Below are 18,604 nucleotides of genomic sequence, written 5' to 3'. Positions count from 1 at the left end.
TCTCCCATTTCCTGCCAATCTTCAGCTGTACTAAAAAAATGAAGGCATAAATAAATCTGTTGCTGTTCTTTATGGTGATGATGTGATTCATTCATTCATTGTTAGAGTGAAGTCCCTGGGTTGATACTGTACTGCAACAAAACACTGGTGTGTTATCAGGAACCGCCCATGATAACAGTTGGCATTCAGACTTTCTTTACTGCCACTGAATGCATCCCCTTCCCAGTAAAGTGGATAAGAGCTGCAGTGCCCTCACTTACTGTACACAGTGCGTAAGCCCTGTCTGCAGCTAATCTGAGTCTGGTGTTGGTGTGAATGGGGTCACATCCTTATCAAAGTGTCTTATCCCTTTTCTTTTTATGGTGCTATTGCTCTTATTGTTTAAATGATTACCATTTTCAAGGATTCTGTTTTTTGTTGTATCCTGTAAAGTATGTAAAAGTTCATTTACCAGCAATGACGGTGTTGTTTTCATCTTGTGAGTGTGTGTGCGTGTGCGTGTGCGTGTGCGTGTGTGTATGTGTGTGTGTGTGTGTGTGTGTGTGTGTGTGTGTGTGTGTGTGTGTGTGTGTGTGTGTGTGTGTGTGTGTGTGTGTGTGTGTGTGTGTGTGTGTGTGTGTGAAAATGTGGTTGTGGAGACACCTACTAGCACAGAGGTGGAATTTTTGCTAAGTGGTAAATGTCTGTCTGTCCGTGAACAGATTTTGTTGCCCCAATGATACAGTCATCATTAACTCAACATAGGGTAAAATGGTAAATTGAAATATTCCTTTAAAGATACAATGACATTGTCATCTCTTTTTGAAAAAGTAAGCAAACAGATATGACTGCTGGAATAGGTATGAATGGAGGTCAGAAAGAATGCATAGTCTCACCAGTTATGTAATACCATTAGTAATATATAAGTGGATTAAAATTGGCATATATTTGCAATACATTTGTGTATATATATATATATATATATATATATATATATATATAATTTTGGTACACATACACTACACACATACATGTGTAGTTTATGTGTACTTTATGCATATCAGTTAAAGGGTGAGGGTCTTCTACTGTTTTGAACTCATTGTTTCTCAAATCTGATTCATTTCCTCCTCTTCCCTTTGCTCTCAGTATACAGTAAATAATGAAATGTACTGTTGATTATTAAAGTGCACTGACAGAAGTGTTAGGCAATTGTTTAAATCCCTATTGCTTGTGGGTCATGCTTGGAATCATTTTGGACAATTATCACCCTACGATCATTGCATCTGCAAAAGAATTGTGTGCAATAAGGAATACCTGTCTTTCCCTGAAATAGAATGGGAACAGCTGAAAAAAGTCACACAGGTCGTTGTGGTATTAAGATGGATGTTTATTCAGAATGGGTCTGAGTGGAAAGTTTATATTTTTGAATAAAAAAATATAACCAATAAATTCACAAAGCCCACCACAACACTCTCTATCCAGTGTAACCCGGATATTGTGAATCTGCAGATATGAAAAATGTAAACTAAGCCAGAGCCAAGAGTTTGTGTTAGACACTAGCATTTAATGCTAATCCATTTTCGGACACAGGTGTGTGGGGGCTTTTATCAGATGTACAGTATAGGTTCTTACGGCGTCCATGTTGTGATACAAACAGAGAAAGTAGGGTGTTATGCTGTCTTTTGTACAGTTTAGTGCTTGTCGTCGGGGGCAGGGAGTTTCTCAAGTGTGGGCTCCATGCCCCAGATCTCACGAGCATACTGGGCAATGGTGCGATCACTGGAGAACTTGCCACATCCGGCAATGTTGTAGATCACCTTCTTGGTCCATTCCTTGGGGTTCTGATGTGAGAATTAAAATGATTGATAAAGTCATCAATCAGAGGAATATGATCAGTCATTTATATGATTAGTAGCTCTGAGTCCCCTTCCATTAGGGGTTATAGTCATACAGCAATATATTAATTAATATCCTAATATAAATGCATTAAAAGAACTTTATGGACATTTTAATGAACATACCTTGTAAAGCGCATTGACTTTCTCCTGGCATTTAATATAGTCTTCATAGTCAGCAAAGACCTTGAATCTGTGCAGAAAAGAATTAACTCAATAAAGAAACAACAGATATCGTGCAATGTGAATGTGTATGGTGTGCGTGTGCGTGTGCGTGTGCGTGTGCGTGTGCGCGTGTGCGCGTGTGTGTGAGAGAGTGTGTATTCTTATGAGTACTGATGGTGGTGTGCATGCAAAAGATTGTGAGTTGCTTTCTCTTTTCCTTTTTATGCACCAGCATGCAAGTTCATACACGTTCTTATTTGTATGTATGAACGCATGTGTGCGCCTCAGGCTGGTAATCTTAAATGTGTCTTTACCTGTCATGATGCATCAGCATGTTGACGATTTCCTTAAACAGGTCAGGCTGCTTTGGGCTAAAGAAGCCCCCAGCAATCTGGTCAATAGCTTGTTTCAGCTCAGGCAGGCGGTTGTAGTATTCTTCAGCATGGTATCTAAGCAGAATCGAAAATAAACAATACGCACCTTCAGAAAAGTAAAAAGAAAACCCTTGTTGCTGATGCAACCATCCCATTAATGAAGGCATAATAGTCTGTGCCTATACAGAGGTATCAGCAGGTTCCCCAGGGCCTCACCTTTTAGTGTGAAAAACCTAAGCTTGTTTGAAAGAAACACTAGTCTGGTGTAAGTGATCATTATCAAGACCGAGAGAGAGTGCCAAGCTGCTAGATTGTCAAAGCATATGGAGCACGGTCTTGACAGTTTGGCTATCTTGGAGGTATTCAGTTATGGATCTGTTGACAGCTAACACACTCTATTCTTGAATGCAAAAATATTACATACTGTAGTGGCACAAATAAAAAGACAGGGATGAACATTTTCCCTGCCTCTGCTTCCGTTGAAATCCCTCTGTGGGATTGTGTCAAGGTCAAATTATTTTCACATCGGTAGAAAATATCTTTCGGGACTTACAGCTGGGACAGCTATCATCTCACTCAAATGTGAACATAAAGAGGAAATGTTACATGGTGAACTCGATTTTACTATCTACAGAACAAAGTATGTTCGAGGTAGATGTGGAAAATGTAAATCATGTAACACTTGCACGATCTTCATAGAGGGTCTTGTCTTACCCTTTCTTGTCAAGTGCATCCACGTCATCCACCCTCATGCCGAAAATGAAAATGTTATCCTCGCCTGCCTCCTCAGCCATCTCAACGTTGGCTCCATCCATAGTTCCGATGGTCAGGGCGCCGTTCAACATGAACTTCATGTTGCCGGTACCAGAGGCCTCTGTGCCAGCTGTGGAAATCTGCTCCGACAGGTCAGATGCGGGGATGACTGAAAGATGACAGAAGTAGAGGGTTGATGATTCTCATAAGCATTTCGTGTTTGTGTTATTCTGCGTATAAAAAAAATCCGGACTGGGAACTTCTGCAGAAAAGTAAATGAAGAGGATGGTGTACATGAAAACAGAAAGAGAGAGGCAATGGTTTGGTAATTACCTCTCTCTGCCAGTGTGACTCTGTAATTCTCCAAGAAGATGACTTTGAGACGGTCACCAACCACAGGATCATTGTTGACCACCTCCCCGATAGCTGTGATCAGGCGGATAATCATCTTGGCTGTGTGGTATCCAGGAGCAGCCTGCAGGACAGGAACAATTAGAGAAAGAGCATTAGATAGATTCAAATTGAGTTGTGAAGGGTCTGTTTGTTTTTAAAGCCCAGTTGCATGTCGACAAACTACAAACCTTTCCTCCAATCATGACAGTTCTAGGAGTCCACTGCTTGTTAGGCTCCTTCTTGATGCCTGGCGGATATATGGAGAGATTACAGGAATGAGGTGTGTATCTGCCCTGAAATCTGGTTTAAAATTGGAGAAAATGTGTGTATGGCAGAAGATTTTAAACACGCATTTACGGTTAAAGTAGGTGATGATGTGCAGACAGTTGAGCAGCTGTCTCTTGTATTCATGGATTCTCTTGACTTGAAGGTCGAACATGGAGTTGGGGTTGATCTTCACCTTGTAATGCTCCTCCAAGTGCACAGCAAACTTCATCTTGTTTTCCTACTTTATCAAAACATTGGCTTCATTACATAAAAGGCAACAAGTTTGACTTGTTTCGTTATTTGTCGGTGATGTATAAACCACATACAGTTCTGGCAAAATAATATAATGACGTACAAACCAAAAAAACTAAAAAAAACACACAACAACATTAAAAGTCCCATATTGTAAAAAGTTAGATGAATTTGTATTGTTTTTATTATACTGTAAAGCTAGTCGTGGTACTATATACAAATACATAATAATGTATAAGTATATAAGTATGAAAACGCTTAATCCACAAAGAAATGCACACAGCCTTTATTGAGAAACTGTGACTTTACATGGGTTGTCGGCACTTTCAAGCAGTTGTGATGTCACAACTATACTATGAATCAGTAGAAAGTGCAGCTACAGTCCTTTCCCGGCTGCAGTGACGGTATACCTGGATACACTGACCAATCAGAGCAGAGTGGGCTTTTTCATGAGGGGGGCTTAAGTGGTCAAATGGAGGGTTTCAGACAGAGGGTGAATACATGTGTATTCAGACAGACAGTACAGTATGAGAAAAAGTAATGTGTTGTATTTAACATTTAGACCCAAAAGGTAGGAATCTGGAAATTAACATAATATGGGGCCATAAAGTTCAATTCCGACGTAAAATCATCCCATAGTCTTTTTCGGCAGTTACATAATTCAAATAAGCCATTGAATGAAGCATCAACAATGTAGTTAGCAAACCAGGAGTTTATTAAAAGAGTGTTTTGAAAGACTTACCTATCGCCCCCAGTACCAGCTCCTGTCATAGTAAAGTTGATTCAAGTTGGCTACCAAATGCAATTGAAAAGGAAGGAGCTCATTGATGCTTCGTTTTATGTGTAAGGACTCTTATCATGCTGCTGCAGAGGTTTGGTGTTGTTTTGAGCAGTATTAGTGGTTAAAAAGACATTTTAAGGCCTTTACTGTAATGCCCCGAGCTAATCATTGTTAGCCACGTCCAGTTGTTAGCGACTGTTAGCAACTCTCCCGGATTTCTCCGTTAATATTTCGTACACGAAAAAAATGTCTCGATGGCTTATTTGATGTATGTAATTGCCCCAAAAGGCCATGGGTTGATTTTACGTCATTATTACACTTTAAGAATGAAAATATCAAATGCTATGTGTCAGAAAAACAAACTCCATGACTTTCGTACACCGTACTGATGCAGAGGCTGCCAAAAAAGCTGTTAATGGAGGCTGTGACATTGATCACAGAGCTCTGGTTGGCTCTGCTGCCATGATAGCAGTAGAATAATCTGTGCATGTTATCATTAAAAGGCAATAATTGCTTTATGCTATTGCCATATAATAAAGCTGGCGTATCTATTCACAAGTATATCCAAACAGACACATAACTGTAAATGAAGTTGAGATAAAATCATACTTCACCTGCTTCACTTTGGCAACATCACGAATGAAAGCGTCATCGTTCACAAACTTGCAGAGACCTCGCAACTGATCGAGGTCGCGAATGAAGTCCTCACCAATTCTCTGTTAACAAAAAATTGAGATTAATATAAAAAAAAAAGGTATTTATAATGTTATCAAAGTGTGTTCATTAAAACACAGCTAACCTCAGCAATGACTTCAGCCAGGCCGGGGTTGCACATGACCAGCCAGCGGCGAGGAGTGATGCCGTTGGTCTTGTTTTGGAACTTTTTTGGCTCCATTTCATAGAAGTCCTTGAAACTGCAGGCAGAGTGAAGCATCACATATATTAGAACACACAGATGCTGCAGGAGTGTATGAAATGCTGGGGATTTATGAAAAACATATAATCCACCTACTATTGTATTTTGGTGATTTACCACTACAGAATATAACAGACAAATATTCATTTTTGGGACATACACAGTAGCTTTGAGGATGTCAGAGTGAATCTGGGCCACTCCATTCACTGCATGAGAACCCACAATGCACAAATGGGCCATGTTGATTCTCTTCTGTCCTCCTTCCTCAACGAGGGACATGCGGCGCATACGATCATTATCACCAGGGAACTTGGCAGCAACTCTCTGCAAAGTAAAAAAAAAAAAAAACAACAACTCATAGGTTGTATTTTTTTACTTGCTTTGTGAATAAAGATTTCTATCATCATTGTAAAATCGGTCAACACAACTATTCTAAAACAATAACAAACGAGCAGCAGGACAACTTCCATCAGTAAATGAATAAATTAATTTAAGTGTACAGTAGTCCTGTTGTCGGGCTACAGCTCATGAAACCCTGCCCACCTCTTTATGTCAGAAATATTTCTCCTTCCATTCAGCAGGAACGTGGGCCATGTAGTGTAATTCTGACAGATGTAGCAATTAAAAGCCAACAAAAAACATTTAGATCTTTGACATACACCATTTTGGTCCTCGTGCTAATCTTTAAAGTCATTTCTTGTATTTTAATCGTTTTTTCTGTCCTCTCTTTCCACAGTGGCAGGAAAAATACGCAAGGCATCCTTTCATAATTAGAGAAAACATCAGATATCTGAGTTATTGTGCTTCATAGTATTACGTTTTTAATTTCATATTGTTTTATAAATTGAAAGATAAATTGATTTAATCATCACCCAAATTCACTGATTGCACCAAGCTTTATATCAGCCACCTACCTTAACTTGTAACTTGTGTTCAAGACTTGTTGCAAGACTTCATAACATGTACCATATACGCACTAAATCACAGAGAACATTAACTGTGTGTGTTTGTGTGTGCTTCCTCTGGTGCCATGAATGCACATTGTGTGTAAGGAATTATGAAAACGATAACATGTTGCAATGTGTGGTACTGACCTCCAGATGGCGACGGTTGATCTCATAGATAATTTCCAGGTGGCGCGGCAGCAGATGAGCAAACAGGTCAACCGGCCAGCGCTCCAGAGCTTCAGGAAGGACGGTGTGATTGGTGTAGGCACAGGTGCGCACACAGATGTCCCAGGCCTGAAAACAAGTGAGAGGAAATACATTCATTTACATATTTTACTGTATAAAACATTATGATGATGCTGCTAAATAGTTTATTACACTAAAATGGTGAAGTCCCAGTCAAATTTGCAACAAGAAGCAATGCAAAAACAGTATTATGGTTTTAAAACACTAAAATAAGTTCTAAATGTGAGAAATAAAGCCATGAAGCAATTCAGTCTAATTTTGCTCTTTCTAACCTTGTCCCATGAAAGCTTCTCCTCATCGACCAGAACCCTCATCAGCTCAGGAATAGCCATGGCTGGGTGAGTGTCATTCAGCTGGATGGCAACCTGAACAATGCAGAACATTATTTAATGTCAATACAGAAGTAGAAGTGTCATGAGGTGCTTTGTTCATTTCAACTATTCTCATAAGATACAATAAAACCCACATACAATCTGTTCAACACACTGACAGAGGCAATTTGACAGAAGCACAGAGAAAATATCAGAGGGGAATCTTTTCATTTTTGACAGGAACTATTTTGTTGAGTTTTTCGCTTCACCTTGTCAGGCATTTTGCTGAAGTCTGTGCGAGCAATCTCCCTGGAGCCAAACTTAGAGACCTTGAAACGACGAATGATGTCTTGCAGGGTGGCAGACACCACAAAGTATTCCTGCTTCAGACGGAGCTCCTTTCCTTCAAAGAACTGAGGATGAAGACACATATTTGTCTGTTATTATTCTCTTTTTATTTAGTTATTCATACACAGACTTTTTCACATCATATATTCATCCATTTTAATGAAACAATTAAGTAGTAAGAGTTGCTTGGATATCTTATACTGTATTCTTTATACCTCCCTTGTGTTTTTGTAAGCTGCTGGAAATGTAATTTCCTTGTGGGAGTCATCCCAAAGGGATCAATAGAGAGAAGTCTAAGTCTAAGTCTAACCAAACCTAATGTAACAAGAAAGTGGTAGCACAACAGTAGCTCTTTATCAGTCTGTAGTATAATTGTCAGGCAATAATAATAATCATCAAGTACTGTTCTATCATATTGTGTCTTGTGTGCTAATGCACATTGTGTATACATTGTGTGTAGTCCCATTGCCACCGTATTCAACGAATTGTTGGGTCTATGTAAATCATAGATAAGTCCTAGAGTGTGGTCTATACCTTCTCTGTAAAGTGTTCTGAGATAACTTTTGTTATGCTTTCGCACTGTAAATAACATTGAATTCAATTGAATTGAAATACAGTACTTAACATTTATTAAGCCACAAAATAGTGACCACTTCCTCGCAACAGAAAAAAAGGTTGTTTTAGGGGTGAGTAATTGAGGAATAAATATATCTTTGGATTAAAGCATTGCATACAAATATTGATTGCCACTGTTTTTGATCATATTTACAATGTAAAGTAAGTGAGTTTGAGAAAACAACAATGCGCATACCCACAGCCTTGCCCTGGCACAGATCAGGCACTGGTGGATGGCCTGATTGCCTGATGCAATGTGATTAGCTGTTTGCCAGCATACTGATGTCCATTTGCTCGTTGTTGGCAGAACATAGTAACTGTGTTCAAGTGTTATATCTAAGAAGTTTTGGAGTGTTGAATCTCTTTTCTTTGATGTTGCTAACTCTGTCTACTCTCTTACCCTTAAAGATGTTATTTGCTCCTATGTTAACCCAGAAGATAATACTCTTGAACACCTGATGAACTTTGTTATCCTATACACGAAAATCCTTTCCTCCTGGAACTGACCTCTTTGCTTAAATCTCTGATCTTGGTAAATAACAAAAAAAGTGATTCCCTAACTGAGTCCTTGTGAAAAGTTTTTCCCTGAAGCTCCTGTTTGAACTATCTATTTATTTATTTATTTATTTATTTTTAGCTAGTAATATTTATTTAATTGTCTGTTTTTTTATTTATTTGTTGTACTTAATTAATATTAATTATGTCCCCAATGTGCTGTTTATTGTATACCTTGTATTTTTGTACATTTAAATTGTTCGATTAAAGAAAAGTAACTGTGTTCATGCTCCTTTTCTTCTGAAACTGAGCCCTTTGCCTAAATCTAAATAACAAAATAGTAATACTTCACTGGGTCATTATGAAAATTGTTTCCCTGAAGCCCCTGTTTGAACTATCTATTATTTTATTTATTTTGATTAGTATTACTTCGTTATTTAAAAAAAAAAAAAAAAAAAAAATATATATATATATATATATATATATATATATATATATATATATATATATATATATATATATATATGTGATGTTTGTTATTGTATACCTTGTAGTTTTGTACATTTAAATTTTTCAATAAAAAAAGGAAACGTGGTCACTATTACCAATGAGGATAAACCCGTGTGCTACAGTAGTTTTTAAAGATTGCCTTTTGAAGATAAACTTCAGATTAAACACTTTAGACAGTGATACTGTTATAAAAACCCTGATGTGTTACTGTGTGTTGAGATATTTTGATGAACTAATCAGTGAATTAACTAATTCAAATAAAGCCGGACTATCAGGTCCACCGCTGTTTCTGCTCTTACTTGCACAGACATAAATTACCAGACCTGACATGAGTTATAGCTGGAGCTAGATGGTTATCTCCCAAATCCTCCTTCTTGAGCCTTCAGGGAGTTAGCACATGGTGGGCACTCCTTATGTCATTATAGACAGCTTCCTCGGAAGCTGAAAGAGCACACAGTGGCTCTAGCTGAAGACAAAGACTACCAGTTGGGGTCCAAATTATGGAAATCCATCGTTAAGATTAGCCCTTCAGGCATACAGTCCACCCTAATAACATTCAACATTCCTTATTTCCTCTGATCCAGGTTTACAGCAGCCATGCTATGAGGGCAGTTCTGGTGGATTAACAGGTAATAAAGTCACATTTTCTTACATTATCGTTGGGGTACAGCACACGGGAGATGTTCTCTGCCAAGTTTCTGTCCAAAACAGCCTGAATGTAGCCACCAACATTGACTGTAAGAGGGAAAAAAATACATAAACTCCTGTTATTCACTCATTTGACAGCTGTTGCATGATTGAAAACGTTTGATCTCTGGCGGACACGTACAGTCTTTGAGGTTAAACTCGCAAGGCGCCTTCGCTGACCACAGCCTCATGGTGTTGACATAGTTGTTTCTGTAGCCAGGGATAGGGGTGTCATATGGCAACGCCAGCACTACCTGTCAATACCATCACAGGAAGAGACTTAAGTATATCCCCTCAGAAAGCTATCTAGTACTATTCATATTCATTTAGTCATATTTTCACCTGAGTGTCAACCCATTTGACACCATCGGGCTGATGCTCAGTCCTGCCATAGAAATGCACTGGACGCATGTACTCAGGACGTGCCTTCTCCCAGGGGTTGCCAAAGCGTAGCCAATCATCAGCCTCCTCAACCTGGAAAATCACAAATGGCATTGAAGGGAAAAACACTCATTAGTGGCTTTTGAGCTGAGCCAGACATGGAAAATGAAAATGATACATGAAACAAAGCTAGCAGGTTGATTAAGGGGAGAATTCCTAACCTGCCAGCCGTTCATGATTTTTTGATTGAAGATACCGAATTCATAGCGAATACCGTAACCATAGCCAGCCAGCCCAAGTGAAGCCATGGAGTCCAGGAAACAGGCTAAAATAAATCAGAGACAGCTCATCAAAAAAAGCAAAACAACACCTGACAAGCTCTTATATAAAATAATGTATTATTTAAGTCAGTCAACAGGGGTAAAAACTGTTTGAATTTATCTCATATGAAGGGTGAAAAGATGCTCACCGGCAAGGCGTCCCAGGCCACCATTTCCCAAACCAGCATCTTCCTCCATGTCCTCCAGTTCCTCCATGTCCAGACCCAACTACAGAGGACAGCAGAACACAACATGGACTTTTGAAATGTCGCCCCATTTAAAAAAAAAAAAGAGTTGGAAAACGGGAATTTCACAGCTATGAGAGGAATAAGTAAAGCTTCTTTTTGTCTCACCTGGTACATGGCCTCATCACAGGCGTTCTCCAGTGCGAGGTTCACCATGGTGTTTTGGAGGGTGCGGCCCATGTAGAACTCAAGGGAGATGTAGTACACACGCTTTGGTTTGGGAAAAAGGGGAGAAATAATCAATATCAAATGGAATAAAAACTAATAAAACCTGCCAGAAATGAATTACGTATTATGAGGACCAACAGAGATATTCTAGTGTCATTGTATGATCAGGGTTACAGAAAGGTCTCCACAGTAGCATGATGGGTACAAATCTGTAAAATCACAATGTCACAATAACATCCCCTCCAGACTAGGGGTGGCACAAAATATCCATGCGGCATACGTACAGTTTGTCCTACTACTTCCTCTTGTGATAAATTATTGATACACCAAATATCAATATTCTTAAAAAAGAGAGAAATCTGTATAATTTGCATAAAAGGTTGAATACACAGAATCTTTATTAAAGGCTATATTTTTTTTAAAAATGGGGGTTACAGAATGAAAATATTGGTATCCAATAAAAAATATATTTAGTCTTAATCAATATTTTAAAAAATGTTTTGAAGGGTTTGACAATGACTTTCTGTCACATGCTGTTGACGGATTGCCAGGGTTGTCTGTTTTTCGCCGCAACTACTGTAGGCTGTCAGTGGGTGAAACGGAGTTTACCAATCCTGCAGTTGCTTTTTTGTCCCATTAGCTGAGTGACGGGAGTCAATATAGGCCAAGCATTCACTCGATAGACTGAGATAAAGGAGTTCAATGACATTAAAATGCCGAAATGGCTAAATTTCTCTTTGATTGGTAAGCTAATGTTCATGTTTATGTAGCTGTAACGGCTCCTCTGCAATACATGTTTTTATGGTGCGATTTGCGGGAGGGGATGGGTTCAAACAGGCTGAAACAGACTCCAGTCTCCAGTAGGCTACTGGGCAACAAACCTGGCAACCCAACTGATCGAATTATATTTCAATACAATCATTCTCCATATTCAATCTTTAAATTATTTGTTGCTTGTCTTTGTTTTCTATAAATTATGTATACAGTAGTTATTTTACAGTGAAATCATGGCACACGTCGACACGGACAAGTTACAATTTTGTTGTACATTGATTCAGCTGTCAAATGTTTTTAACCCCACAATGCAGTGAATAAATGCATGATTCCTGCTTTTTGCCTTTTTAGGTGTATTTTGTACTTGTATCATAGATGATTGTCTTTTAATAAATCACAGAATTGCTGTATTGTGTTACCACCGTAACCGTGTGCACAACATATCGTGATAGTATTGTGAGTTACTCTGTGATCCCCGTCCTTACCACCAGACTGTGAAGGAAAGGTTTTTTATTCAGTTATTTAGCTTCATGGTAAGGCGTGCATAGAAATGTGCCACCTGAGCCTGTGTTTAGCCTTTGCCATTTAGTTGTTTTTTTCCCCCTCCTCTGACAAGGAGGGGCAGACACAGGCTGAGGAGGAGAGGCAGAGGAGAGTAGGAAAGCACAGGGACTGTGGGGGACAGATTGCTTTTGGTGTTACATAACACCAACATTTTGGCCCCGGCAAAAATAGCTCCTGTAGAGGTCGCTGTAAAGGTCAGCCTGAGCCTGATACCCTTTCATTGTGGAGTTCTAGTCTGGAGCAAAAGTGGTTTAGATATATGTATAAAATAATAATGAATACAACTGACAGAGCCGTATCACAGAGTAGCTAACAGGATGTCTTGAATTATATATGACTGTATGTTCCAAATCTTATCGGACTTCAGCCCATCTTTCATCTCATGCTGATTAGAAGTGGGGTTTTTTTTCCTTTTAGGCAAGGCAAGGCAGCTTTATTTGAATAGCACTTTTCATACACAAGGCAGACTCAAAGTGCTTCACAGCACAACATGTCATGAATCAAAATGCCTTACAGAAAGACAAAGAGAATAAAAACATAGACAATAATCAAAACAGTGCGGACGTTAAAAGTGCAAAGATTTGGCAGAAAGCTAAGGTGAACATAGAAGTTTTCAGTCTAGTACAAGAATCCATATGAGCAATGCGAAAAATAAAGCTTGTTGATGTAACAGTAACGTTGCAGTACGTGATCTCGCACGCACTACAAAATTCAAGCTTGAGCTTGGATTTCCTTCCTCCATCAGGTTTCTGCTTAGACCTTTGAGGGATTCACCTTTGACCTTTCAGCACCGTAACAAGGTGATAATGTTAGAGGTTGCAGCTCACCAACATCTGATTTAAACAGTTTCTCGCAAACTAGCTGGAAGTGTAAATGTCTCCCTACTGAGATTAATACCTAAAGGCCTTTGGCACTTATTACAGAACAATAACCCTGCGGAGTAAGCCGAGGGGTGCAGGGGAATTTTCTTCCCATGTTAAGAAAAGAAAAATCATTCTTTTTTTATTCAGTAGAGTTATTAATGATCTTGCAAGGATCCCCCCCCCCCCCCCCCCTGCTAAGTAACTGCAATTTTCACTCCGCTTCTGAACCCTCTTTTGTGATTTCACAGTTTTTGTGCAATAATGTGATTGCAATTTTGCTGCTTTATTCTAACGTCAGCTCCCTGTTGTTGTTGTTGTAACGCTCTTTCTGTAGCGGGGAGTCTAGCCTCTCTGATCTCACTGATTCTATGTATGAACTTAGATGTCCTCAGAGGCATGTGCTCATATGACACAAGTAAAGGCTATGTGCTTTATAGCCAGACAGGCCAGAAACAGAAGGTCATGGAGAGGTTTAATGTTTCAACACACTATAAGAACGGCAGCATACCGGCAGAGTGCTAAGAAGCGCAGATGAAGTTTAAATGTCATGACCTTACACTGACATCAGGCTGTTGAAAGTACAGTTGAGGAATATAGATCCTTGCTCTTGTGAAAATGATTCAGGGTATTTTGATTAAAGTAAGTGAAATGTGCATTTTATGGCACATAAAGCTAAAGAATAAAATAACCTAGAAATGAAACAGTGTACTTGGGCAGGAACTGACTGCACAATGTAAAGGTGTCAACCAGTATTAGTATTAAATGTAGTGTTTTAAATATCTTCACAACTTTAAGAGGTGATAATATGTATGCAATTCTAGGAAATTCGTCTATTAGTTAATCCATATATGCATGGTAATTCCTTTACTTTTCTGTGCTGTTATGACTTGCACTTACTTTGGGATCTTTCTCATAATAGTGCTGCTGGGTTCTGATCCATCTGCCAATCAAGTGCTCCCTCACAGTGTGAGCAAGAGCAAAGTAGTAATCCCTTCTGGTAGCCACATTCCTGTCCTTGACCAGCGTAAAGTGTAGATGTCTGTTGAAATCTTGCTTCAGCTCTGCAATGTTTTCAGCTCCGGCAAGGCCTCGCACTGAAATCTGTTTCTTTCTATCATGGTCAGACAAGGGTGCAGACATGGTGGCACGAGTTGTAGCAGCAGCTCAGGGCTCTGACTCTGGCAGAATGTAAACAGTAAGACAGCAGGGACACACACAGACAGGCCCAGACACACAGCAAGAGAGGCGCCCACACCACAGGCTGAGGTTCGGCTTCTTAAAGGCACGACTATGAATATTAACTAGAGGGTGGAGCAGATTGTATAAATTAGGTAAAGGGTGGGGCATATTTTCAGGGTAGAGGTTGTAACTTTTCAATGATGTAACACGATTAACGATGACTTCATTTACAGTACAAAATGGGGAATAAGCAGCTTTCTTATTTTGATTTACACTGGTCAACAATATGAATTGACCGATACTTTTCAAGCAACCTGATCAAAGCAGTGTTGAATCTTCCCATTCTTCTATCCTATTCTCCTTCATGGATGTATTTCATTTTTGCATAAAGAATGAATGTGTTGTTTACAAAATTGACAACCCACAAGAACTTGAATGTCCGGGCATTATTCATTATCATCATTCAAATGATACATCATAATGTTATCTTTTTATAGATATATATTTGAATGTCTTCTCCATTACCTGCCTGTGTAAAGCATTGTTTCATATTGGAACACATGCTGGTGATAATATCTGGTAGCTACAGTGGCTAACTCGTTTTTCTCCCCATAGCTGGCAGAGGTGCCTTGCCAAGCAGATGGTAATGATATATTAGATTCTTTTAAATGTATTTTGTTGCACCTTAAATGCAAAGCAATGCAAACGTCAGCTAATTCTCATATTTTATGATGACACTACATAAGTTTCTGCATTCGAGGGAAGTTACAGGACACATTTTGTTTGAGCAAAGCACACTGGGTCACACATGACTCACTTGTACCTTAGCCCGCTCTAAAACCCAAACAGCAGTGTTGGAGTGTTTATCATTTCCATGCTACTGTATCACCTGACATGTACTGTAAGTAGTAGTTATAAATCAGTGATCCAGAGTCTATGTAGATCACATCTGTTTAAGAGCCTCGAGCAAACAACAGACACAAAAGCAGCTGCAGCAGAGCTACTAAAACCCGCTCTATTTTCAGTTATCACTCCAGCTCGCCAAACTATCATGAAGTTCTTGACCTTCTATAAATAGTAACGCTGACCCAGTCCCAAAGGCCATGATATTTGAAAGGCATATCTTGTTAATGTCAGCAAGAGCCGGCAGACAACACTAGTATATTACTATAAGTCGGACCACAGTATAAGGGGGGGAAGCTTTTTTTGCCAAGCTGTTCTCTGTGGGATGCAGTACTGCATGCTTATCATTATCCTGTTAAAAGGGGGGCTCTGCCTTTTGGAGAGAAATTGGATAAAAGCTGGATGAAAGAGTGACTGTTGCTTTAGTGTCAAGATGTACTGGATTGCACTGCATTTTGGATAAATGTTGACAGGAAAAGTACTGGGAGTAACATCACATCTTTCAAACCATTTGCCAGTCTGTTGTATGAAGAGACAAGATGCAAAAAGGAAAAGAACATGCTACTGTCAAACATCACAACAGCCATATAGAAATCAAATAGCAAGTGATGGGTGAAGTGGTTGGCGATGTTTCATGGCCATTTCTGCATCATTTGAAGAATTTTTAGAACTTACACAGCATATAAATCCGGTCCACCATTTCCTATTATATTCCTTTTAATATTTCTGCGTGCCAAATGACCCCCAGAACAGAGGGACCATCACACAACACATGACAGAGATTGAAGCTGGCATGCCCCCGATTTGTCCATTATGATGAGCAAATTATGTTCTTACATGTCTACTGGCTGTTCTGTCAAATGGTACATCAAGCATTTTAAGACCACACTGAATGAACGCACTGCCTGATGGAAACTGGGGGAAAAACAGTATTCTTGATGTGAAGGCTAATTTTCAACAACAAATGGAGTTGTTACGACAGCGTAGCCACTGAACCATGTCCATATGCCAGCACAACGTGACCAATTTTTATTTTCCTAATCTCTGTATTAACAGAATCAGTCTGTCTTTTTAGCTAACACAGTTATTTATGATCTTCCCATCATATAATCAAAAAGACGCATGGAAGTTTAATTAATTTTGATTTTAATTTTAATCCCTAGAGAATATTAAATCAATTAACTGCGATGTTAATGAATGATCTGATTGCCCAACAGTAACCACAGTTAAGGCGCCTGTGTTGTCAGGCATTAGCAAAGGGTGTAGACGGCAACTGATTGACAGTGGCCGGTATGTACGTAAGCGGGTTCAAACTGGTATTTATGTGGCAATTTACAGTTTCTCTCTTTTTTTTTCTTTTCTTCAACATGGGTTTTTTTCTGTCCGACTTCAAACAAGAAAGACGTTATGTGTGCAGAGTAAAATCAGAAAGGAAAGAGCCCTTGTGTGTTGATTACTCAATGTTGACAAATGACACTTAAGATTGGGTTTGGAGTTTTCAGATACCTAATCATTTTCATTGCAGTAATCTTGCTCGGCAGCTGATTAACTAACGTTATTGGTGAGCATAATGTAGCACACATTAAGGGAGACATATTTTCAGGCTCATACTTGTATTTTGAGTTTCTACTAGAACAAAATGTTTTAATGTTAAAAAAAGATCTCTGCTCTGATGGGCTTGCATGAAACATACGGTGCACCTTTGCAAAGGTAGTTTCAGGTCTTGGGTGGAGATAATACTTCACTCTTCAAAATGTATCTGAAAGCTGTCACACAGAATAATGTGTTGTATTTGCAGGTGCAATTTACGTCTGGAACCTCCATGTCCTAAACATTGTGTTGCACTGCATCCTATTCATAAGCATTAGATTTTTTTCTCAATGATCCTCTTTTTCCTCTATAATTTCCCCCTCAGTTTCTCTCTATTATTTTATCTGGCTAGCTGGTGAATTCAGCTGTTTCCAGGTTAAGAAAGGAATTTTCATCTCCACAATGTTAGGATTCAGGATTCACAGGATTGGCTGTGGAGTAAGCATATGTGAAAAAAAGAGAATTATATAGAATTGTGATATATAGAATTATATAGTGATGTAAAATAAACTATATCTGGAGGGAAAAAATTTTCCCAGCCCTAGAATAAGGTCAGGTGGATATTCAGTGTGCTACTGCCAGTTCATCATACACACGAACACTAAGCAGCCATGTAATTACATCTCAAGTTGGTCTGGCTGTAATTCTCTCATGCCTCATTCACATATTGACTCCCAGACATCCTCATTGTTACACACAGTCGCTTGGTGGGAAAGCTGTTTCTTCTCTTTTGCCTGAAGGATGAGCATCTTTGTTTACATCTCACCGAATAGTATGGACTTAAGGTATTACACCTACTACTTGGCACACATTCATTTCTGCACATGGGGCTAGAGTAAGAAATTGTGACTAGGCCTCTGTATTTCCTTATCACAATGTATTGCATTTAATTAAGTTACATAGTTAAAAAAAAAAATGTTCTACTAAACTGTAAAATCGAAATTTGCTCAATTAAATTTTATGCACCGTGAAATCTTTTATCTCCAGTTTCCCTGCAACGATTTCTAATAGTGACAGACAAGATAAGTATTATTGTTTTTTGTGTGTGTGCGTGTAATACAATTTTATCTCTGATGGTGGAAAAAGGCATTTAATTGCACCAGCACTGACTTTCTGTTGTGTAGAGTTAAAAGGGTAGTGTGTGTGCAGAATACCAATCATCTCATTTCCATTGCATTTCTTGATGGCAATGACTCACAGCACAGTTGGTTCACAGGGACATTGTTCAGTTGCAGTGTTTTACTCCAGTCAAATGCTTTATGTTTTGTCTCTCTGTGAACCTGTCAACATTGGGCCAACACAGGAGGAATACTGTCACCTGGTGGTAAACCTGGTAATGTTTCACTGAAGACCACCAGCAACAAACAGACCTAGAAACTGAAAGGAGTGAGCAAGTTAAGTTTACTAATCACAGGGAGTACATATTTAGCCTGTGGAAACAGATGTCTGTCTTTTGTGGCTCCGGGGGAGCTTAGAAAAAATTAACCCCCATGATGTTGAATGGAAGACTATACTGAATTCCATTACAGGAAATGTGGGTTCCAGTGTTTTTTCTTATTTTAGTTAAACCTGTATGAGGAACTAAACTATCTTTCTCCTGTGAGACCCTGCATGTTACGAAAGTGTGGCTTTAACAAAATGATGAGTTATCAGTGTCTTTAGGCATCATAATCTCTTAACAGA

The 18,604-nt window shown here is 39.0% G+C and overlaps 1 protein-coding gene across 1 annotated transcript; it reads right to left on the bottom strand.

Moving 5' to 3' along the window:
* Positions 1 to 1,345: 1,345 nt before the first annotated feature.
* Positions 1,346 to 14,505, bottom strand: LOC310956713 (glycogen phosphorylase, muscle form-like). Its single transcript, XM_083927052.1, has 20 exons — positions 14,147 to 14,505; positions 10,989 to 11,090; positions 10,785 to 10,863; positions 10,537 to 10,640; positions 10,277 to 10,408; positions 10,077 to 10,188; positions 9,900 to 9,982; positions 7,549 to 7,692; positions 7,241 to 7,333; positions 6,870 to 7,016; positions 5,936 to 6,099; positions 5,659 to 5,773; positions 5,474 to 5,575; positions 3,917 to 4,064; positions 3,748 to 3,806; positions 3,500 to 3,641; positions 3,128 to 3,335; positions 2,354 to 2,488; positions 2,001 to 2,067; positions 1,346 to 1,820 (listed from the first exon to the last, which is right to left on the bottom strand). The coding sequence occupies exons 1-20, from the start codon at positions 14,387 to 14,389 to the stop codon at positions 1,671 to 1,673; spliced, it is 2,529 nt and encodes an 842-aa protein (XP_083783178.1). The 5' UTR covers positions 14,390 to 14,505; the 3' UTR covers positions 1,346 to 1,670.
* Between the last annotated feature and the right edge of the window lie 4,099 nt (positions 14,506 to 18,604).

This window comes from Echiichthys vipera (genome assembly GCF_963691815.1).
Source record: "Echiichthys vipera genome assembly, chromosome: 14".
Lineage (NCBI taxonomy): Eukaryota > Metazoa > Chordata > Actinopteri > Perciformes > Trachinidae > Echiichthys > Echiichthys vipera.
This window is presented reverse-complemented; position numbering and strand designations above follow the sequence as displayed.

Excerpts from the sequence above, each read along its gene's own strand:
- LOC310956713 (XM_083927052.1), bottom strand. The coding sequence starts at position 14,389 with ATGTCTGCACCCTTGTCTGACCATGATAGAAAGAAACAGATTTCAGTG. Across the intron at positions 4,065-5,473 it reads ATGTTGCCAAAGTGAAGCAG|GAAAACAAGATGAAGTTTGC; the intron begins GTGAAGTATGAT and ends TTGATAAAGTAG. Across the intron at positions 1,821-2,000 it reads AAGTCAATGCGCTTTACAAG|AACCCCAAGGAATGGACCAA; the intron begins GTATGTTCATTA and ends TTCTCACATCAG.